This window comes from Cyprinodon tularosa, unplaced genomic scaffold (genome assembly GCF_016077235.1).
Source record: "Cyprinodon tularosa strain WSP-4 unplaced genomic scaffold, ASM1607723v1 ctg1097, whole genome shotgun sequence".
NCBI classification, from domain to species: Eukaryota; Metazoa; Chordata; class Actinopteri; order Cyprinodontiformes; family Cyprinodontidae; genus Cyprinodon; species Cyprinodon tularosa.
In genome coordinates, this window is record NW_024037890.1 from 74,014 (window position 1) to 98,339 (window position 24,326).

Here is a 24,326-nt window from a genome sequence, read left to right on the forward strand (position 1 = left end):
GGACAGTTTAAGCTCCCCTGAGTCCATGTCTCAGAGCCTAAGAGTGTCTGATCCAACCAAGCTTTGTGCACGGCTGCAGAGACATGTGACATGTGCTAAGGGTTTTGGGTGGGAGGAGTGATAGAACAGAGGGAAGACATGAGAACGCACCTTTAGTCAAGAGTTTTTTAGCAGAGACATATATCAGAATAAGCTGAAGAAGAGGAGTCTGAATAGAAAAAGGGAGAAGATTTGAATCAGGAAAGCTGATAAAAGAAAAGACCTTAAGATGTAGAAAAAAAGTAGAGCAGATCCATCGGGACATTACACGTATAAAGGTTTCTTTTCCTATCGTCATACCCTGAGGTGATAGAAAATAACTCCGGTGCTGAGAACATCTCTGTCCAGCGAAACCAGGTGAGGCTGAAGGGAGTTGATGAGGAAACCGGCCTTGTCTCTGTTGATGTCCACGTTGTATTGCTCCAGCAGCTCCTTCTTGTCCCTCCAGGACTCTGACCAGTCCTGTGTGAGCTGCTCCACCTGACAGGAAGAACAAATAATCTGTTGGACAGAGACCCTCACTAAGGTGTATAAAAGGCTTGAATCAGAGCGATAGATAGATGTAAGTTGGTTTTTTTGCTTCCTCGCTACCTTCAGCTCATTCTGTAGCACGATTTCTGAAAGGTTTCCTTCCCTCTCATCGCTCAAGGATGGACTGGGATTACATTGCTGTTGAATCCATGTGGAATAAAAAAAAAAACTGTAAACACTGTTCATGATTTAAAAAAATGCTAATTATATAGGCTTTACCACAGAAGAATGAAAGAATCGTACAAATGCAAATGAAGCACATTATTGATCAGACTATAAAATTTTAACTTAGGGGAACACTTTTAGTTAAACAGAATAATGTGTTTTTTTTAAAGGAATTAACTCAAGTGGGTGTTACAGCAGCGGCAAAATATTAACATACCAACTCAAAGCTGAGCAGCATGCTCTTCAGCCTGTCGATCTCCTCTCTCAGCTCCCGAATGAGCCGAACATTTGCATCCTGCACAAAAATGAAAGCCAAATCCTCAAAAAAGTTCAATTTAACTCCCAGAATAAATCTAAGCGTTAAGTTCAACATAATATAACAGAGCAACCAATGTTGACCAGCATAAGATTGTAGAACTGTCTTTAAATTTGGTCACATTAATAGATTTAGTGCAAACATACATTTTCTACCTTGTATCTAGTGGGAAGCAATAAGGAATCAGACATGCCGCCCCAGAAGATGATTTTATACCATTTCATTTAAAAGTTCCAATCCAGAGCACTCTAATCCTAATTATTATTAAGCAAAGTTACAGGATAGTGATTATGCTTGACTGCCAGCGATAGAAAGAAAGAACAATATTAGCAGTTATTTTAATCCTGGATGAAAAAAAACAAAACGTTACTATTTCAGGGTTGCTTTCGTGACACTCGGAAAATTAATTAATCATATGCACCGATAACACAAATTACACAGAATCTATATGAAGATTTACATGGATTTAACTTCATTTAAAAAAATGTAAACAAATATCTAAAATAAAAACAAAATGTTTTAAATGAAAATAGAAGGGAACATTTATTTAATTGACTAAATAGAAATAGAGTAATTATGAGAGAAGGGTTATTTATGTCTGTGTATCTAGATCGAAATCTAGAACTCGATGTTAAAAAATAAAATAAAATATTTATTTGGGACACAGAATAGGCAGCACTTTGGAAGAAATTAAAGAAAGTTTTGCATTAGGCTACCCATCAGGAGCTGGAAGAAAATAATCTGAAAATTAGAAAAAAACATTGTTGATACTTGGTCGGTTGCAGACATGTATAAAAATTATGAATCCTACTGTTTAAACACTTTTGCAGAAGTTCAGAGTATAAACTTAAGCTTTTTACTTAAGTAAAAGTACTATTTTTAAAACTACCTAAAGTATAAAAGTAAAAGTAATGCATGAAAAATGTTAAGGACAGATGCTTTACTGCACTACCCTATAAAAGGAACATTTTTCAACAATTCTAGAAGATAACTTCCTTAAACTTAATTTTCTTAGTTTTATATCTAATGGTAACAGTTTCAAGTTATTTATTTTGGTATGTGGTGAACAATAAATTGGTGCAGAACAGAGTCTGACCACAAAGAAATTAAATGTCTGAATGACAAAAATGATTATGATTGTTTTTATTTTCTTAAATAATAAGAGGCCATGATGAGAATGGGCTTAAATGAAACAAAACTTTTTCAAATGTAAGGAGTAGAAAGTCAAGATATTTTTTTTTTTATGTGAGGATTATAAGTAAAAAAATATTGCCTTCAGTAATAAAAATCCAAAATTTCTACTTCAGTAAGGTAACAAAGTATTTGTACTTTGTCACTTGGCACCTCTGGTTGGTTGCGTAGTTCTTTTACACTCAGATTATGAAGAGCAGAAACAGCAGAAACAGCAGAGGTCAAAGTTGATACTAATGGGCATTTTAGACAGGATGACACATGCTTACTGCTTTGCTTTGAGACCAATTATTTCAAAGGTTTGCAGGCAGAGTAGAGTTTGTCAAAGCTTAACGTGTGCCAGACATGTGTTGAGCAAGCATGTTTTACACTGGGCTGCTCACCAGCCTCACTATACACTTAAAATTGGCAACTGTTGGTGGTACAGAGAACATGGCAACAGTTCTTTCTTCCCTCTGCTGGGTACAGCTACTCACTTCAGTCAGAATCCTAAGAAGTCATAATCAATTCATCAAAACATCTATACTGTAAATATCTATAAAACTGAATAACTGAAAAGAGTTTTTTTTATATAAAGAATTATAAAATTGATAAATTATCAATCTAAGGTATTGTTTGAGCAAAAAAAGGCTTAAAAACTAAAAGTGTTGATCAACCTTCTGAAAATCAAAACATCAAAAACAGAAAATAATATAAGTCAATTAAATGTATACTTCAACTAAAAATTGTCTTCTATCTTCAGTACTAGGGGAACACATACAATTTAAGGTTTTAAGGAGAAATGCTGAATTAACTTTTGCTAAGCGGAAGAGCCACTGACCTCATTAACACGAGGCTTGTTGACGATGTTTCTGGCATGAGCGGCATAGCGCAAGGTGCTCAGGGTTTCATTGTAGCTGTTAGCAGAAGGCGAGACCGCTGCAACATACAGAAAAAAACAGAATAAAAACATCTAACATAAGTTAAGAACACTGTTTTTTCAGCAGCCCCATAAAAATCAGCATAAAAGTGATGCTATTTAGTCAGCTGGTTGCTTCCATACATAAACATGAGCAACCGCTCAGCTCGAATCTAAAAAGCAACACCTACTTGCAATCATTATGGTCTTGGAGTTGCCACCTAGACTGTCCTTCAATAGCCAAGTGAGGACTGAGTCTCTGTAGGGAATGAAGCAATGCCGCCTCCCTCCTCCTCCAGACAGGGAGCTGCTGTGACTTCCCAACGTACTGCTGTCACCCTCGGAGGCCACGCTGTTGATGCTCTGACAGCTGCTTGACATCTGGGAGTTCTGGGCTGTGGCAGCCGAAGTAAAAAGACGGAAGGATGGGCAGAGAATGTAAAAGAGGAGAGGATGGTTAACCTAAATAAAAACTCTGGTCCCTCCATAGGTAAACACACCGATTCTACAGCAACAGATTGAATGGAAGATTTGTATTAAATACATTTGGATTTAATCTTATTAGTGCAACATGAATTTCTATTCAAATCTCTTTATGGATACGCTCTATAAGAATTAAAACAAACTGCATTTTAGTCCCTTCTGTGGGACATGCTCTTTTATCTTTAGGTGTGAGCAAATGAGTTAGAAAGGACAAATTAAACTCCAGACTTCGATCAGGGTTCCTACAGCATAAGGCAAGTCAAATTCAAGACTTTTTAAGACTTTTTAATGCCACCTGAAATAAAAATTTAAGACCAAATTTACAAGAAACACAAAAAAAAACCTGCTTGCGACAACTTAACCTAAAGGTTTATTTTAACATAAACCACTGCACTAATGGTTCAAATTTTGAAAAGCTTCCCATACAGGAAGAAAGCTAAAAACACACAAATGACAGATATATTTTAACAATTATTTAACCGAATTCACAAACTTTGTTTTAGCAGGGAACAAAATAAATAAGTTTTAAAGTATTTTTTGCAGCTATTTTTCTTTGTATCGTTTTCTTAGTATGTTTGATTTGGTGATAAGTGGAGGCGTTGCAGAGACAAGGGTGGAACAAAACCGAGAAATACCGGCTGTTTCTCGGTAACTCGATTTTGATGCTTTGTGTTTCATACTTCGCATGTGCGACTCCACTGCCTTAATTCCCATCGTTCTGAGCTTGAATGACTTCTTGCACAAAATCCACTGTGCCTCATGTTTGTTCCCTGGTTTTAGCCATGGAGAAAACTCTTGGCTGGAGACAATTTTGGTTACATTTACACTTGCTCATGTTTTCCAGACAAAAAGTTAATGGTGTATCTCCCAAATGTCCCGGCCGCAACAACGCTTTTATTGGTTCCGCTATCGGGACAGAACCAATAATGGCGAGCCGTTTTTTTTTTTTTAAATAAAAGAAAAAATATTTTCAATTTTAACGTTTTATTTAGATTACAAAAATAAATCGTAATAAAAATAACCCTATTTATGATGTTTTAAAAAAATAAGACCTACGAAAGACTAATTTAAGACATTTTAATACCAATTAAGGCCTTAGTTTTATTTTGAAGAATTCAATGCCTTTTAAGACCTTTTAAGGACCTGCAGGAACCCTGTCGATCCAAAGGATAAATTTATCTAAGGTCCAGTTTAACTGACCTTAAGCGATTTTGCAAAGACCTGACAAAATATTTTATCTAAATATTGAAAGTAGACACAGTACAGACTCATCACTCTTTAATACGAACGCATGGAGTACTTTTACATTTTTAATTTTTGATGAATAATAAAAACCCCGTGTGATGTGTTTGAATGGTAAAAGAAAATATCAGAAAAGATGAACATTGAGGTATCTATTCTGATTTTTTAGACCCTTCATGACCAAATCCTAAAAAATGTTATTTACCGAGAGCAGAGATGACAATACCCAAAGTGACCAGCGACTTATTAATGTTGGATCCCTCTGTCAGTCTGTCCCTGCAGTACTGGGGATCAGCTCTCTCACTGTCAGACATAAAACACACAACAAATCACTATTAACACTACCCTTGTTTAGATAATATAGGGGCAATTATTAACGTCCACCAGGGGGTGGCCTTATGCTTTCACAGGAGGGGAGGAGATTCACCTTCCAGCCAAGTCCACCAGGTTAATCTTGCTTACAGTTTCTGAAGGGAGGTTATTTTCTAATATTGCCTGTAGAGAAAAGAGAATCAGCTCAATCTGCAGCCAGAGATCTACACAAGTTGGTAAAAACTCTATAATAATCACTGCAGTGGTAGACCCAGAAAAGATGCGACTTTATAAAAGCGGGGTTATATACCAACCTGTGTGTACTGAATAGTGAAGATGGCGTGGGATCTGCTGCTGGCGTCGTGGTTGTGAGTTGCAGCCGTCATGCGGTTAGCGACGCCTTCGTCCAAGAGGTCTAGGGCCTGTTTGCAGTCAGTGACAAGGTGCTGTGAAAGATCTGACAGAGAAAACATTGACATGAGACTTATTAATCACCCTTTTTCAACAGAACCAGGCTCCTTTAATACACCTGATACCTCTTTAACATTTGGGTAACTTGTTGAAAGCTTAGTATCCTGGGAAATATTTAGTAAAACTGTTTGTTTGGACAGTGTTAATGTTTAGAGAATTTAACTGTTGAAGTGAAAGTTAAAAAATCAATATGAGTACCTCCACCAGGAGGAGACACTATTAGGCTTCCCACATATTTTATTAAGACTAGCTAAGTCTTGATGCTGCATTTAAGTGCAAGTCTGCATGTGAGATGAAGCCCTCAGCTCTGCTTGGAAACACGAGGAAATGAGTTCACTTCCTGTGGACGACTGGGATTTCTCCTGACCGAGACAATGAGTGGATGTTGGGTTTTAAACACAAACAGCGGGTTTGGAAAGTAAACAAGTGTTTAATTAGAAAGAAACGCTAGGGAGAGCTAAAATAATATATTAGGAATTAAGCTACTGATATATGTCTAAAAATAAAACTGAGAAATTAACAAGATACAACTACAGCTTTATCATCTAAAACTTACAGGCAAAGGCCCTTTTTAGCAGATATTTATCAGTAAAAATAACACCTTCTACTTAAATTATAAAAGGCTGTAGAACCATTATTTTTTGCCATAGGGATATTGAGTCCAACAGATAAATGAAATATCTTCTAGCTTTGTAGCAGCATGGGGTTTAGGGGTTAAGCATCACATTATAAATTAATCTCTTGCTCAAGAACACGGTTAAAATTGAGCGTAGCCTTAGGAGGTGCATAGGAAACCTTTGCTGAAACATTTCACAGATTAAAGCAGAAATACCTTCAACATAAGGCCCTTTATCAGGATGCTCTCTAACTCGAAGGGAAGTTCTCCTCTTCTGCTCCCCTCCTCTCAGCAGGTCTCTGACACGTTCATTGTAGATCTCTAAAAAGCTACAGAACAGAAAAACAGAATCAAAACAATTTCAAACATGGATCATTTGATGTACATTCAAACTTTGCTAAAACTGAAAGGATTTAGCAACAGGTCTCAATTCAAAACCATCCAATATAATTTTTTCTAACATCACGGTTTCCCACCAATATATTGCAAAGCAACTGCAGGAAAGAACCGTTTGATCTCATCCAAATCCAAATGTGACCCTTGCTAAACTTCCACAAGGGCTTTCTAATGTATTTGCCAGACACCCTCTGTATTTTCTAACCTTCACTTGCTGTTTTTACCTAATGTCAGATGCTCAGACAGGCTGCCATGCTGTGATGGTAAACTGTAACTCAGTCACTCATCTGAAATGCTTCTTCACTACCTCTTTTTTCTCTACAACTGAAGACACTTTAATGATGAGAGGAAAAACCTCCTCAAGAAAAGAGAGGAAGTCCCGTTGCCTTTTACTGATACCATTAAGAACTGGTTCCTTACAAATAGAACCATTTGCCTATAAACTTCTATACATTCAACTTAGTCAAAAGCAAACTATATATTTTTATTCAGCAGGTTTGATGTCAAAGCTCAAATAAAACACTGCACTAACCCACCTGATTTCCACTCTGCTTGAGTTTTGTCCATCAGAGAACAAAACTTGAGGACAGAAGAGACACTGGGAAGGAATTAGGCCAGAAAATTACCCAAAATCAGTAAACTGTAAACTCAAAAGGCAAATTAACAATTTCATTTATATTGCTGCCTGCTTTAATGATCTATCCTACCTGACAAATGCGAGGCGTCAAGCCAGTGGACTCCTGCAGAACCAAGAAAAAAGAACATAAAGACTTTTCATGGATGAAAACATATATCCGACTGGATTAGTCATGTCTTCAGTCTATGACTGTTTTCTGCTTCATGAAGTTTGACGTTTTGTGTTAATTAAACCACAAATCATTCCAACAATAATGCAACATTTATAGCACAATCCTCACCGCTGTTCCCATCATGGTATATGTCTTTCCAGATCCTGTTTGGCCGTAAGCAAACAGGCACACATTGTAGCCCTCAGATGCTCCAGCCAGCACTGACATGCCAAGGTCCTGGAAAACCTGAGGAGAGGCATGAGTTGTATTTTAATCACAAACACACAAAAAACAGAAACCGAATGGAGCACTGTACAAAGGCATGCAGATGCCGGAGGCATACATGACTTGTTAAGTATGTGGAATCTGGGGGTTACACCAAGGCTTAACCTTGTTGAGTAGCTTTGCCTCGTCTGTTCCTGTTTGGCTGTGACGTCATCCTGGAAAGAAACATCAGCTGTGCTGCTTCTATCAACACCCTTGTTTATAGATGTTGGAGATCGGCCTGTTTTCCAGTGTGGTCCTGTTTCTCTGACCGTGACTGAGTGGATGTGCTTTCTTCGTCCTCTGGCATGGGAGCTGCCTTGGAGCTCGTCTGCCTGGCTGTGTGTTTCCTGGACGGGGCCGCCTTTTACAGCTGCTTTTTGTATCTCTGCTTCTGTCTCCTTGAACCCCAGTCGGCCTCGGCAGATGGCCGCTCACACTGAGCCTGGTTCTGCTGGAGGTTTCTTCCTGTTAAAAGGGAGTTTTTCCTCTCCACTGTCGCTACAAGCATGCTTAGTGTGGGGGATTGTATTTGAGTCAATGAGTCAATGCAATCAACTGGTTTTCCTTAGATAGAAAACTTTGTATCAATTTGATCTGGTTGAACTGTAAAGTGCCTTGAGATGACATGTGTTGTGAATTTGGCGCTATATAAATAAACTGAATTGAATTGAATTGAATTAATGAAAAGTTTTTTTTTTACAGTAATAGAAGATAAGATTGCAGGAAGCTGAAATTGAAAGCTTCTTTTATTGAGTCAGGCCTGGGTTCCTGCAGAGTGTTGAAGTCTTTGCAGTGTTACAGTGACTGCCCTCAGTCCGTAGAGTGTAGACTTACCCTGAAATCCCACATACTCCGTCTGCGCTCCGCTCCGCCCCGCTGCGCTCCAGACCGCCTGCACAAAGCAAAGCCTACAGCCGCCGCTGTTGCTCCGTCCCCTCCGCTCTGAGTTCCTTGGAGATCGTAGAGGGCATGCGCCAGATGAACCAGGGTTTCCGCGGATCATTAAAAATAATTACAATTCATAATTCTTTTTTTAATCAAGGCCTTAATTGGCACTAAAATTAATTAAATATGTTTATCGTTGCATTTATGATTCTTTAATAAAAATGCTTCGTCAGATATATTATATCGCTATTAATTTGCGTGGAACTGTTTATAAAGCCGTATGTTCGGAAAGGAAGCTCGAGGCGGAGAAAAAGCTAGAGGATATATATATACGTATATATGTGTGTGTGTGTGTGTGTGTTTACATACATACAGGAGTCATGGAACTCTGCTTGCAGCTCCTTCATATTTCATGTACACTAATAACTTGTGTACATGGTTCTTGTTGATGGCATTAAAATCATTTCTAATAGCATTAAAATATCATTAAATTAGAGTATCTCATTCCTGTATGAACCCTGTGAGCGCTTAATTTAATATGACATATTAAAAAAATCCCACCATCATCCAGCATATGTTCAGTTTCTGCCCAAATATATATATATATATATATATATATATATGTAAATATATATTTGTAGATTTTTGTAACAGAGATTAGGATAATTCAAAACTGCTTTTTTTAATGAACTTGTTCTCTACAACTCAGCATCTCTTTTCATTCCTGTAATAAGAAGTTTCTTTTGAATGGATTTGATTAAACTTTAAGTCCCTCGGTATAAAATAAATATTTTAATGGAGATGAGAAATCTGCTTCCTCGTTGGTGAATAACCAATAGTTTGGATCCAATCATTTAAATAAACGGTGTTAGTTTTTTTTTTTTTTTTATATATAAGAATTGTGCTATAATTTCTAGTCACTGATCTGTTGCTACTATATTTTAATTTGACGAACCGGAATTTGTCGATGTTCTTTTTCCTGTTTGGTGCGATTGCAATTGCGGATCTTGACCTGGCCGGACCGGAGCGGAGCAAAAAATAGCTCGGCTCCGTAATTTGTCGGTGACGGACGGAGAAGACGTACGTGGACGGAGACGTGCGGAGGAGTAGCGGTGGATGTGGAACAGCTCTCATTGATTTCCATGAAAGACAAGCGCTCCGCACGACGTACGTCAGCGGGGCGGAGCGCTGACGGAGTATGTGGAATCTGGGGGTTACACCAAGGCTTAACCATAACAATGCAGTGGCACCAGGCCAGTCATGGGGGGGTACTGCTGCTTCCTGATGAAGTGTTTGGGCAAGACGCAAGAAGGTCAGCTAATGCCCTGAGTAAATACCTTAGCAGAATGTGTATTTGTAGCAAATGTGGAGGTTAAAAGGCTGAAAAATGCTTGGGTCAGGAAAATAAACAGGCCTCAAAGGCATATTTCTGAGATTGGGGATCCCAGAAAGCCGCAGTAAAAACAACAGGCAGAGTTCGACTGTTTTCCTTTTTTCTTTTCTATCCTAAGAGGCAAAACCAAGTTATTTCCAGCCTTTATAAATTAAACTGACTCATATATATAAACTTGATTGCTACAAAGCAAAGTGCAATCTTTGTATATTTGGGTAAAAAAAAAAAAGGACAGGGGGATCAAGTGTCTAGATATATGTGAAGTATTGGCAGTTACGATTAATAAGGCAAGGATATTCAATCTATTATAATCATAAATATCTCCTGGAGGCATGTGGTTTCAATTAAAAAACACAGTCTAAAAGCAACACATGCTTAAAGGGGTGGCAACCTGATCCCTGCATTCTACCTCTGAACCATAACACACCATGGGATCAGTGAGGGGGCCCCCACCCTCGCCCCAGGCTCAAGAATGGACTATAGAGGAGAAGTAGGTGCCAGAATGAAGCTAACAATTAAGGCATAAAAAAGCAACATACCCCCTTACTTAATTACCAAATAAAATGACTAGAAAGACAGAAATTGTACAGGGCTGTTCCTGAATACATCTGCATTGACCAGAATTGATCGTACCTAACCAAATAATTGGTATGCAGCAGAAACATTTTGTTTTTGGTATAGAGTCCTCCTTTATTAGTCCCTCAGTAGAAAAAAGATGTTATTATCATTATTACCAAGTTGACAGGCAAATGAAAGAACACAATGTTACATCGAGCATAAGAAAATGTAAAAAATATAAAATATTTGTAGGACTGACATTGAAGGAATAGTACACCCAAAACATGATTAGCCTTCATTTTCTACTCACCCCCATGCTGAACAACACTCTGGAGTACTTTTTTGATATCTCAAATGCATCTGGAGATCTGGGAGGCTTCTTGCTGTCTGCTGACATTCAAATAATGGAGGTCCATGGTGCCCGAGACAGAAAGGTCCATAAAAGTCCACAAAAAACGTGTCAATATTCCTCCATACTGCTCGTCCAATGTATTCCAAGTGTCCTGAGTGGGTAGCATCCAGAATTTACTCGAAACGAAGTCATTTAGAATGTTTTTAGAGCATAAACAGTAGTGTATAGGATTTCCTGAGAGCGCGCACCTGCACGTTCACGACGCTACGGAAGCCGGCAGACCAAACCAGATGAAAGTGCGCATTCAGCGTCTGCTCTGCCGATAATGCAAGCGTAGAAGAAGAAATGTGCTTTTTACCTGTGCAAAGAAAGAAACAACGAAAGAAAAATGTCTGAGGACTTCAGTGTTGAGGAAGAGCATGAGTTCTTTGCTGAGCTGAATGCGCACTTTCGTCTGGGTTGATCTGCCGCGGTTTCCGTAGCGCCGTGAACGCGCTTTCAGGAAATCCTATACACTACTGTTTATGCTCTAAAAACATTCTAAATGACTTTGTTTCGAGTAAATTCTGGATGCTACCCACTCAGGACACTTGGAATACATTGGACGAGCAGTATGGAGGAATATTGACACGTTTTTTGTGGACTTTTATGGACCTTTCTGTCTCGGGCGCCATAGACCTCCATTATTTGAATGTCAGCAGACAGCAGGAAGCCTCCCAGATCTCCAGATGCATTTTAGATATCAAAAAAGTACTCCAGAGTGTTGTTCAGCATGGGAGTGAGTAGAAAATGAAGGCTAATCATGTTTTGGGTGTACTATTCCTTTAAAGCCCCATTTACACTACCCTTTGAAAACCGAACTGTGCCGAGATTGGATCAGTTAACCATGCCAAACTCGGTTCCTTAGGACCGTTTACAGACCATGTTAGCAAGGTTCCTCGCCTCCTAGTGACGAACTTCGGTACTACTGCTCTCTAGAGGTAAACAAACAAATCAACATGGCGGAGTCCATAACATTCAGGAAGTTTTGTTATTGTGATATTTCGTTGTTTGAGGGGAGTTAGGTGACGAAGGCAGCCTTTGGTGAAGTTACTTGACAGAGTCGGCTTTTGGGAAGTGAATACGACAAACAATAGTCTAACCTGGGCTTATAGGCCCCGTCCACACGAAGCTGAACCCTGGCCTGCTCCCCAAGGGGAAGGATTAAATGCAGAGATTAATTTCTCTAATGTGAGATCAATAAAATCAATTGTTATGTTTACACTCAACAGTTATCTCGGTTACCGAGCTCAGACCGTTCTCGGCACGGTTTTAAAAAGGTAATGTAAATGGGGCTTAAGGTAAACTGTTTCTAAGGATGACCAAAAGTGACAGAATTAAACCTAAAAATATAAATAGTGTCCAAAATGTTAGAATTTCATTGACTTTTATATTTTTTCCTCCATTTCACACAGATTATTCTTAATAATTTAAGATAAATAAAAGCAACCTTTTAGGGATTTATTTGTTATTGCTTTTATTTCTGTCAATTTTACTCCATCACAGTAAATAAAATTGTCCTGATTATTGATTTTGCAATAATCAGGACAATTTAAGTGTATTTTATTATCACTTTGAATTAATATTTATTTTTGCTCCTTACCAGAAATAACATTGCCTTGAAAAAAATTGTGTTGCTGTATTAAAAATAAATGATTGGTATCAGAATCAGGTTTGAAATTTGAGTATTGTGAGAACCCAACTTACAGTAATCAGACCTTTAGTGAAGTGCAGGAGTGCTCTAGGTTTTTATACTCTTGATACTACAATGGCAAGTTTTTGTTTTTAAGGTTTTATCTTTGGTTCACTGATAGGTGCATCTTTAAATTAGAGGACTATCTTTGGTCCGATGAACATATCGAACAATCAACGCACAGATGTTTATGTAGTTATGTCAACGCATAATAATATATATAATTATCATTAGAAATGACAGCGTATCATTTTATGAATCAAGGCTCTCCTCTAACACCATAAAGATAGAGAAAAAAAAGTGCACATGCTCCAAACTGTTGCAGTAGTTTTCCACCAAATCATAGCTTTTGTTTTGATTAAGTGATTAATCTCTAAATCCTCAATGGAAATTATTCATTGACTGTTTTTAAACAAGCGAAATGAAGCAACATTAAAAACAACAGAATCGTTCATCATCACTGTCGTGTCTAATTAAAATCAAACTGTAGTTTGTGCTCTTGTGCTTTGGCTTGGACACAATGGCCTTCTGTTGCAAGTACCTTTCAAAGCTATGGGGATATTTTTGGACTAACAAAGCAGGTGAGGTAAGAAGCGTGTTGCATTCTAGTTACTGAACTGTACTCCAGAGTCAAGGAAAGCAGGAGAAAGACCTTGGAGATAAAGTCAATGGCCTTTCCATGGCCAGCCATGGAAGGAGTGCTGGCCAGTCAGAGCTCTGAAAACAAAACACGGTACAGACTAAACACATTCATGCTCTGGAAGGTTTTTCTCATCAGTGGACCGCTGCACATGAGTGCATTTCATTGTATGTGGTACATGTTCACTCGGTTAAGACCTAAAGCGGAAAAAGAGGGGAAGGCGAAAACAAAAGGCTCCAGGTTTTGCTTCCTTTTCATACAACGGATAAAAGGAGCAGGAGAATACAGACTTCCATTTTAGGCAGGAAATGCATGAATGAGGAAAACAAATAGGAACCAAACAAGGCTCTGCATCAAAAACCCAAACATGAACGACTTAATAAAGCATCCAATGATCTCCTACACTTATATTCAGTAACAAAAGGAACCTTTCCACATTTTGTCACAACCCCCAACTTTAATTGAACTTTCATACAATCGGCAAAGAGAAAGCATTGCATAGCTGTAAAGTACAAGGAAATGCTTACCATCTAAAAAGTGTAGTAAGCATGTAGTAAGCAATCGAATGTACTATTTAATCTGAAAACATGGCTGGGCCGTAGACTGTTTCAACCAATAGGAAAAATCAACTACAGCAGCTTCGTTTTGACTCGTAGAAAGCAGTACTAATGCGGTTTTAGGCTAAATGTTGCAGAATTAACTCCTTACCAACTACCTAATTTTAAGTTGTGCACAAAATTAAGGCATATCCAAATAGCATTGCTTTTTAAAAGTGTTTCTTACATCCTACATGCTTGCAAATGGATGGATTTTAAAGTGCAAGCCGTCGAGTTGTTGGTGGTAAAAATCTAAACACTGTGACTCTTACACAACGTTGACCATACCAGTTAAAATATTTGTTTTCTAAGAAAAATATGCCACTGGTAGGGCATACATCATAGCATGCACTTACTACACCTATTCCTCTAGTTGAAAGTATGTGTGCAACATTCTATATCAATCTACAGGTCTTTTTATATGAAATAGATTTACTTGGAACATTTATCTGTTGAAATGTGGCATATCCTGATATATGCATTTATTATTTCTTGAACCATTAAAAAAACACAGATTTCCTTATTTTGGCAGTTAATTTTCTACTTTTTTATGTAGGGAATAAAAGTCAGGTCGTAATATCCATAGTAGGAGCCAATATCTCCTAATCGAGTGTCAGACACACATTAAAGACGACAAACATAATATGTTTGTCGTTTGTCGTAACACAGCAAGTATTCATCTTTGGCCTTAGGCCAAAGATGAATACTTCGGAAACTTGCTGTGTCAGAGCGTACGGCTAGTGAAAAGAGAAGTAGGCATGCAAAATGGGTTGTGAAAAATTTGTTTTACTCAATAGATTAACAAAGGAAAACTCATTTGACTTAAAAACGTGGGATTTGCTTTGATAGGAAGCTAACATGGAGCTGAAAACAAACACACCTGACAGAGCAACCGGAAACTCTGGTGAATTTGTAGATTTTTGCCGCAAAAAGGTTTTTAAATTCTATGCCTTACATTTTGATGAAAGAAAAACAAGTTTTAATGGATTACACCCTCATGGATAGCTACCTCATTCTAAATGTGATTTAATATTATTTTACTGTTGGTTGATCAATGTATGGACTAAATATATGGCATCCCTATGTGTTAAAAAACAAATGTAAGAGTATCAGACTGCGGATTGAAATTAATGCCTGTCACACTTCCAAGATTTCTCTTTTTAAATTCTTTTAAAATTATATTTTCCAGAGTATAACATAACATGTACCGGTAAGTATATTATTCACACTGTAAGAAGGAAAGGTAAAATAGGTGTGAATACTTTTTCAAAGCACTGTAAAGGGATGCTCCATGCAAATAACTGCACAAGACTGTGTGTCATAAGAAAATCCCAAGATTAATAAATCATCACCATCCTCCAGATGTTATTACAACCATTCTTACTCAGTTAGAATCCAAATCAGACAATAAAAGTTGAAACATTCTGTTAATGTCAAAGTGAGCTTGACCAGAATTTCCTGAGAAAAAAAAATCTGGGTTTTAAAAAGGAAGATTGGGCTCTATGCCAGAGATTCAGGCCAAAATTAGAACAGCGTTCCACTTTAGTTTTAAACTATGGGAACCGGACTGAGCTCAGCTGCTGACCAATCAACATAAAGAAAGAGTATTTAAGGACAATTAAGTATTTGATAAATGTTGGAAAATGAGTGGAAATCTCATCATACGTACACAAGAAGATGGTTATTAGAGCTAATGTAATAGTGTAATGCTTTTTAAAGAGGCAGCTCCTGTAATCACCGGCTGTAGTCGGTGCCAACTGCGGGTCTCTTTTTACGAGGGCAGTTTTACAATAAACCCTGGAAAAGTATTTAGGTTTTGTGTGTGTGTGTGTTTATGATGTTGTCAAGGGTGATGGCAAAGGGCCAATAAATTGAAACGTTCACTCTTCATTAAAACCAGAAATGTTTAGAAGTTAGGTTAGAGGATGGAGTAAAAGTGACAAATATTTAGTTCTTAAAACAACATTAATGATCTCTGAGCAGCACAAATGCAAAAACAAGAGACTGCACATGAAAGTCGGGCAGGAATCTCTGTACAAGTCACCCATTCAACGTCAAAGTCTTAAAAATGCTGCGGTCTGTGTCCAACAGTGGACAGCTGCAGCAGAGGCGAGGGTCTCCCGGTTCTTGTCCCACACTGTCCGTGTGGGTTACACAAACACAACAGCTGGGCTCAGAGCAAAACTGAAATGCCTTTGTTTAGACACAGAGATAAACTAAAATGTCACAGGAGATCCCGCTTCTTCCTGTGAGGAATTCCAGAAGGAGAGGGGAAAAATAGGGGGAAACCTGGAGACAACGAAGATAGGAGAGAGGAAAATCGCAAACAGACAGAAGAGACAGGGAGGAAGCTATTTGGCCAGAGTTCAACAATGCTCTTGTTCGTCACACTTGGACAGCATTTGTAGGTCAAATTAGCATGGAGGAGCAGCGGGGCTGTGAGAAAGGGAGGAGGGAGAGACATGCGCTGACCAAACTGAGGGACATCTCATCATGGGAAGCTCTGCGTCCACACAGGAACTAAGCACAGCAGAACAGACAGGCATAGAAGATAAAGGAGTAATGTAGTCTAGCGGAGCATTCAGCTTAGCAGAACCCACACCTGACACTGAAACTGGGGCAAACGGCTGCATTTCATATAAACACATAAAGTAATATCTGGAAAGGGTTTGGAGATTCATCGCTCCTCCCCCAGTTCCTGTTGAAAAGACCAAAGTAGAACATTGCAAATTGGAGCTACATGTCAGACTCTTTAAGCAAGCAGGGGATGACTTCTCCAGGTTTTAGACTGATGATGCCTTGGGGGATCTTCATAAGATAAAGCTATGTGACAGGTTTCCCCACTGTGAAATAAGCTGGGGTGATGATATTGTAATTCATAATCTGGCTGGGATTCATGAAGGTTGAGGATGAGCATGAAAAGGGCAACTCATTGAAAATAGAAAGGAATATCTTTCCTCAATTTAAGGTCCTTTATTTTTTTAACTTGTTCCCATTTTGTCACATTAAAACCTCCAGTTTCAGTGTATTTTACTAAGATTTAATGCTACTGAACAGCAAATAAAGGTGATGTGATAAAAAAAAAAAGAACCAACAGCTTTCAAATGGCATTTATTAATAAAATGTCCACTGAACGTTTAAAAAGTCCAGACATTCTAGGACTGTCTTTTGGTGCCGTGGAGCTGATAACCTTTTTGCGTGTGTGCCTACAGCTTTGCATATATAGTTAGATTGTTCTTGCCTTTCTATCTGGTGTCTGTAGAAATCATGTGCTTATTCAAATCGTCTAAGAATAAGAAATATCAAACAAAAAATAAATGTGTAAAACTCCTGGTTTTGACTGAAACTAGGGATGCACGATATTGGGATTTTGGCCGATATCCGATATGCCGATATTTTAAAACTCATGTAGCCGATAACCGATATCGATACCGATGTTGAAGCTGGACAAAATAAGTAGTCATTGAAAATAGCAGTTTTGTTATCCATTTCTGACACTTTGAAAAATAATATACTCAAATATATTTTCATATGCTGATATCAAATAGATTTTTAAAAACGCGGTATCGATCTATTTTACTTTCAAAATCTCGTGAAATTTCATCGTTCTGTTACAAACTCTCGTGATATTTTGCAAATTCTTGTGAGATTTTGTTAGTAAAATAGATCGATACCGCGTCAATATATCAACATATAAAAATATGGCAAACTTTCGTGAATTTTTGGGGGATTTCGTAGCATAACGATGACATATAGCAATATTTCATTAGTAAAAGAGATTGATATGGTGTTTTTAAATGGCAATATATCAGCATATGAAGATATTGTGATATTTTAATGTATCAATATTTTTCCCTCGTCTTTAGAAGTTTTTAAGTCTGTAAAAAAGAAGTTTTTGAGGAAGAAGAAGAAGTAGTATTTTATTATTATTTTTCTTAGACTTTAGAAACTCAGAAGCTGATCAAATATCAGGTTAAATATCAGTGGGGTGGCCGATGTCCGATATTCAGTTTTAAGGCCGATACAGGCCGATACCGATAGGGGGCCGACTATATCGTGCATCCCTAACTGAAACCCTTGAAGATGTTCCATACTAGGACTTTGTGCAGTGGTGCAAAGTCCTGTTGGAAGAGGAGAGACCCACAACAAGACTGTCTGGAGTTTCTTCTATTGGAAAAAGGGGTCAAGTCAGACTCTTAGAGAAAAAGAAAAGCCTCACACGACACCATCTCCACCACTTCCTGATAAACAAAACCCATAATCCTCCATCAAGGACTGGTAAACAGAGAAGTCACTCCAACGAACACGTCTCCCAGGTCCTAGAACCGAGTGGCATTCTATAAGAGCTGCATCCAACTCTTTGAATTGCACCTGTCAAGTAAGGTGAGGTTTAAACGTCTATGGCCATTGACTACTGTATTTTCCAGACTATAGGGCGCACCTCACTATAAGCTACACGCACTAAATTCTTTGAAAAAAAACTGGAAACATACACATAAGCTGCACTGGGCTATAAGCCAGTGATACTACTGAACTGCCTTCCATCAAACCTGTAGAGGGAGTTCTACATATCACCAATAGAGTAGGGACAAGGAATAATGCTAGCTCCCGTTAGCTTGTTGGCTCACAGCAATAAGAGCTTCTACTGAGAGATGGGGCTTCATCGGCTCTTTATTTCAGCTCAGCAAGAGTTGAGCCCGGACTCTTCCTTGGTTAGACAGCTTTAAGTTGGCAAATGAATGTCAAACTATGTTGTGTCTGCTACTTGGATGTTCTTGTGCAAAATTAAAATTAGCCCCTTATCATTTATTTCCAACTGTGACTCCCCCCTCTGGGTGTTAGGAAAATCCACAGAAAAGCCGCACCCTGTTTTAAGCCGCATGGTTCAAAGCGTGGGGAAAAGTAGCGGCTTATTGTCCGTAAAATACGGTATTTGGAATATTTGTGACCTCTGCTCACTATGCAGGAATCACTGATCCCTTTCTTAGATTCCTTATAGTCTATCAATTTGGATTATAGTCTCTACTTTGTGATAACACTTCTCACAAATGAAGAATATTTCTCAGCAGGAAAATAACAGAACAACTTAAACATTCACTGAGCCCAAATGCACCACATTCTTTCAAAGGTATTTCTAGAAAAGTTCTGCAGATGTGCTGGATTTTTGAAACCCATAGAAAACTGTGCCATTAAAAATGTAAATACAAGGATTTGGATGAAACTTTATGGGATTTTAGTTTATCTACTCAGGATAATTGGGATGTGAGTTCCCTTTAATCATTATTCCTCATTTTAGAAAACAAACTTTTGTGATATTTGTTATATTTACAGAACGCTCCATTCCTGGTAATAGATACCACACGACATCACCTCTACGGTCATAAATCTCTTTTTTTGCTGACATCTTGTTGTTTATTTGCTACTCTGTTTGTTTCTGACTGCAACCAGCCTAAATGCTGTTTTGGCTTTCACTCTAGCTTTGAGACGAGGAGGGCTGAATCTCACATGCGCATGAGAGATTACTCCAGGACACAGAAAAACTATTCTTCTCCACTCTGCTGAGCCACTGACACACAGACCTAGAAACAGAGCGAGCAATTCAAATCTTGCACAGTATCGACAGAGAGACAGAAAGAAGGAGGAGGAGGGGAAAAACCCCAGCAAATGGACTTCATTTGGCAGTGATAAAAAAAAAATAGTGCTCCAAGCTTAGCAATGACGTCTTTACACTGAGATTTAACTGTGAAAGATAACTTGAGGAGGCAGCTGTGACTTTGGCAAACGAGAGCCCGGGGCTGCAGAGGCGATGTGGACCCCCTGTCCATTTCCTCTCCTTTATGTCCCTCCTGCATTAGTCAAGAAATACACAATGTTGCTCGCTTTTTGTTTAAATTCCCTTCTAATGCTTCTTGTTTTAGGCACTATAGAAAAGCATTATAGATATTAAAATTGCTTAACAATCGTGAATTGTTTTTCTGCTTTAAGGTGACAGCTGGTTTCCATTATGGATCTTGACTCCCTTCCAGAACAGCTTTCTTCACCTGGCAAAAGTCTTTAACCTTCCTTACTCTCTACAAAGTATTTTTCGCCAAAACGTCTATTATTACAGCTACAAACTCTGTATTATTTGGTTTTTAATGGGCAGTGCACAAAAAAAAAACTACTATTTCGATCAGTGTCCTGATCTAAATCCTCTGGAAAATCTTTAAGTCCGATTATAGCTGCAAGAAACACAAAAAAATTCTCAGAATATCATCTCGCTGATGTATAAGTCCATCTCTAATTCAAGGCCATGAAGATAAAGAGGAGTATGTTTTGTACACTTGTAAAAATGCTCTGTAGGGAATTTTTGTTGTTTTCTGTTGGGGGGCAGAAGAAAATCAAAATAAATTAGCTATTTTGGTAAAAGGTGAACAATTTTTAAAAACAAAAAAAAAGGTCTTTTAAGCTTTTGGCAAAGATCCCGTAACCCAAATTTCTGACAGAAAAGGTTGAAAAGGTTTTCAGAAATATAGTTGCAAATATGAAGTAAAAGCTTTTTACCTCTTAGAATATGATTTAGAAAATATCCTAGACTGCTGCGTCATTCCACAATAAAATAAGCTTTTTTTCCCCAAATTATTTACTCTGTTTTTATATTCATCCGTCACCAACCAGAGAAATATGCAATTCTGACATTATTGGATAAATCTGACGTACTAGCATGGAGGATCCGTCAATAAAGAGACAATTCTTGGAGCAGGAAAAGAGGTCAGATTTAAATCCACTAGCTTTGTCCTCCATGGGTGCTCTGTCGCCCACCCAGGGTCATCAGAGGAATGCCTTCAGGCAACCGGGCTGCTGTGAGTGGACATGATCATGCTCAAGACAGAGGCAGATGAACCCAGAACCAGAGCATGGTGGGGATAAAAAGAAGCGCTGAGAGGAGTGTAGCTGCCTGCACAGTGTAGGTCATTTCTTTCTAAAGCCGTACAAAGGCAGCTCCAACACAACAAGGGACAAGCAGAGAGGGTGTGGTGGAAGAGTAAACTCCAATAACAAAGGAGAAAAGATAAACCATTTCATCGACTTGTTTCACTGGTTCAAAGTTTACCACGTTTAAAAAAAAAAAAAAACATCAGCTTAAATTGGCTCTGGAGAAACTTGCTATGATAGAATTAGCCACTCTTTATCTCCACCCCGTCTCAGCTTCCAGAAACACCCTCCAATCAAAGCCACCCAAAGATATCTAATCGCCCCGATCACAACCAGGACATGAAAAGCCTAGTGAGTCCAGACACGCAGCTTCTAAAGCAAACTGACTTCTGGGTAACAGATGGAGCTGATATCATATCCCCCAGTGACCATCTGTGTAAAACCAGCACAACACACAACCCTTTTCCTGGTATTTCTGCCAAGACTAGGATGGGGAACCTTGTGCGCCTCTTTAAAAGATATGAGATGTGTTTGTTGATATGACAGCTTGTGGACAGAGTTCAGATTGGCACCAACACGGTTCCAGACATAACAGGGCACAGAATAAGACAGCAAAATATATTTAAAAAAGCATGTTTTGGCAGCACAACTACAGTGCCGAGCAGATATATTCATAAAAACTTGAACTCTTCCACATTTTGTTACATTACACCCACAAAGTTTAATGCATTAAATTTAGCAACACAAAGTAATGAAGTGGGAGGAAATAGATGGAGAGGTTTTATGCAGATTTAGATTAATAAAACAAGAAAAACCTGTAAGAAGGTGTTCTAGTCAGATGAGTTAATAATTTAAATACCGTAGTTTGCAAACATGCAAAACACCACCTTTGGGGACAGTTGGCAGCTGTAGCTGCCTGTTAAATTATAACGTCTGACAAAAGCTGCAGAAAACAACTAATAAACTGCTGATCTAATTGGAAATGTGTTGCCGGAGTTAAAAGCTGAGGTTAACGGGCAGCAAATAACTTGGATCTACATGAGCACAATTTGACAAAAGGGTAAAACTCAAGGTAAAGCTATATTCCCACCTTTTTTTGACATTTTAACCACATGCAACCTGTATCAAACTTTTCATGACAGTCTAAGCAACACAGATCTTATTCCAATGCGACCGACGCCACTTGGCTATGCGGTCCTTAATCCGATACGTATCTGATCTTCCCAAATGCGACCTGTTTCTGAACAGCCATGTCGCATTCATCCCACCTGAACATCATTAATACTCAAAGGCTCCTATTCTGCATCTTGAAATGCAGAAGCAGGGAAAAAAACATGGTGGACGATAATGCAGAGAGCATTTCTATCTTCTTGAAAAGATTGCGTTGTTAATGTGCTGGCTCAGGGTGGAAAAGAAATGAAAGGTTGCTAGATGCGCCCCAGCTCTACCATCCATGTTTACTTCCGTAAACACAGAGCACGCTCGCTTGTGACATCATTACGTCCTCTCCTGCACATGCGGGACACTCACGGGAGTTTGGGGTACGTTTTCAGCATGATCGGTTCTCAGGAAAAGTTCAGTCCTTCTTGTTCTCAAGAAAAATGTTATCAGTTCTCAGGTATCATAAAATATTGGAGCTCTTTTTTAAAAATCTAAAAGATCTGGGCAGATTTTCGAGTTTAACAAAGAGACATTCTCTCCTAAAAGCACCTTCAATGTTTATTTTGGATCTTACAAAGTATTTATAAATATATTGGTTTTTAACTCCCATTTTTGCCGCCATCGTCCACCATTTCTGTCCGAGCTGACCCATCAGTGTTGACCTGCAATGGCTCATGGGAAATAAAGGATCACGTAGGATACTACCGATCCCGTGATTAATCCTGCTGTCACGTTTTTCTCTCCAGTGCTGAGTATATTGGTCATAGGAACTGGCAGCTTTTCTTTCAGAGACCTGATAACTGCTTACCTGAGATCTGAGGATCTTGTACATTTTACATACAAGTTGCATATATTTATAAATGTGAACAACCAAGCAAAACAAATGGATTTCACACAAAAAAATATCTGAACTGAGCATTAAGGCCTGCAGTGTGAATGTAACCTGTGTGCAAAGTGATAAAAACAAAACTTTCAAACACGCAGCTGCAAATATAGCAAAATGTGCTCCTATGAAGCATTGAATACAATGTTATGAAACACTTTCCAGAGTTTATTAGATAGAAAATAACATTTTTCAACTGTGTTTGCTTTAGCACAGAATATTCCATTAAAACTGAAGTTTGCAGGTCTTTGTATTCAAATATGTAGCAGATTTAACCCTAACTCAGATCTATCAGGATTAACAGTTAATAACATGCTTTAATAGGATTTTTCCATGAAGAATACCAGTTTTATCCCCTGCCACCTATTTTTATTGGAGCTAGTCTTTATAGAAAGTTTGTTACCTCCTCCTGCGATGCATAGTGAGGGTCTGCAGGGTCCACAGACCAGTAGCAGTAGTCAAAACAAAACTCCAGAAGCTTCTCTCTGGAACCAACAGCTCCCTCTGACCGCCCGTCCAACTGCAGAGATAATGAAACGCATATAACTGCTCATCAGAAAACAGTTGAGAGGCCAGTTGAGTCATGATTAGTTTGCAAAGCAAAAGTTTTTCTCGTATTTGTCGTGCTTTTTGCAACAGCCAGCATAGCCTCCTGCTTAACTGCATGAAAACGCAGATTTTACACAGATTGAGTATCTCTGCGTCTAGTAACAAACTTAAACCCAGCGATAAATGCAAACATGTTTTGACAATGGAGGCAACTACAGAGTGGAATGGCAAGCAAGCTGTTTCCATTCATTAGCGATGCACTTACTCCTGCGATATGCATCAGCGCACTGACACTTACCACCTTTCTGCTATGTAGGAGTGAATAATGAGCTGAGGACAAACAGGACGGCAATATTTAAAGCAAATTCAGATTACGCGTCAATCAAGCATCTCAGCAATTCTCCTAAAGCCCTGCGTTCAACTCACAACCTGACCTGATCTGTTTGTTTAAAGCGTTTCGCAGACCCCCCCAGTTTATCAGACAGTCCTGGAATAACTACAGTTAGATGAGACATTTGAAGCCATAGTTAAACACTACATTTTCATTGCATTAACAGAAATGTAATCTTTGAAGTTGGCATCAGGATCAACATGATGCTTCATTGCCGTTTTGTCATCTGTCTGCTGAAGAAGCTCCAGTCAAGACTTGAGTAGTGATTCAATCAGGGTCATTTGACATACTTCAAAGTCATCTGTTATGTTCAAATCTACTCTTTTGATTTGATTGATTAAGATAGATACCGTAATTTTTGGACTATAAGCCACACCGGACTATAAGCCGCAGGTTTTTTATGTTTAATTACCATATGGTTTGTGCACAGAGAGGATTGTCGGGAAAGAGGCAACTTTTTTTCAACACAATTGAATTGAGACAATTCTTCCTGCTGGCGTCTCCAACGTCTCACCATTGACTCGTTGATTCCAAGGTTACGTGCAGCGGTTGTATT

At 38.5% G+C, this 24,326-nt stretch overlaps 1 protein-coding gene across 1 annotated transcript in view; it reads right to left on the reverse strand.

Annotated features, from left to right (window-relative positions):
- Positions 1-22: 22 nt before the first annotated feature.
- Positions 23-24,326, reverse strand: part of LOC119789377 (stAR-related lipid transfer protein 9-like) — a 40,864-nt gene continuing 16,560 nt past the window's right edge. The window contains exons 3-16 of the mRNA XM_038294245.1: positions 23,234-23,350; positions 7,578-7,694; positions 7,368-7,400; positions 7,197-7,258; positions 6,481-6,593; positions 5,492-5,634; positions 5,293-5,360; positions 5,071-5,168; positions 3,332-3,535; positions 3,063-3,160; positions 953-1,030; positions 631-708; positions 340-519; positions 23-208 (exon numbers count right to left, since the gene is read on the reverse strand). Coding sequence (XP_038150173.1) covers positions 38-208; positions 340-519; positions 631-708; positions 953-1,030; positions 3,063-3,160; positions 3,332-3,535; positions 5,071-5,168; positions 5,293-5,360; positions 5,492-5,634; positions 6,481-6,593; positions 7,197-7,258; positions 7,368-7,400; positions 7,578-7,694; positions 23,234-23,350 — 1,560 coding nt within the window. The 3' untranslated portion in view covers positions 23-37. The remainder of the gene's footprint in view (positions 209-339; positions 520-630; positions 709-952; positions 1,031-3,062; positions 3,161-3,331; positions 3,536-5,070; positions 5,169-5,292; positions 5,361-5,491; positions 5,635-6,480; positions 6,594-7,196; positions 7,259-7,367; positions 7,401-7,577; positions 7,695-23,233; positions 23,351-24,326) is intronic.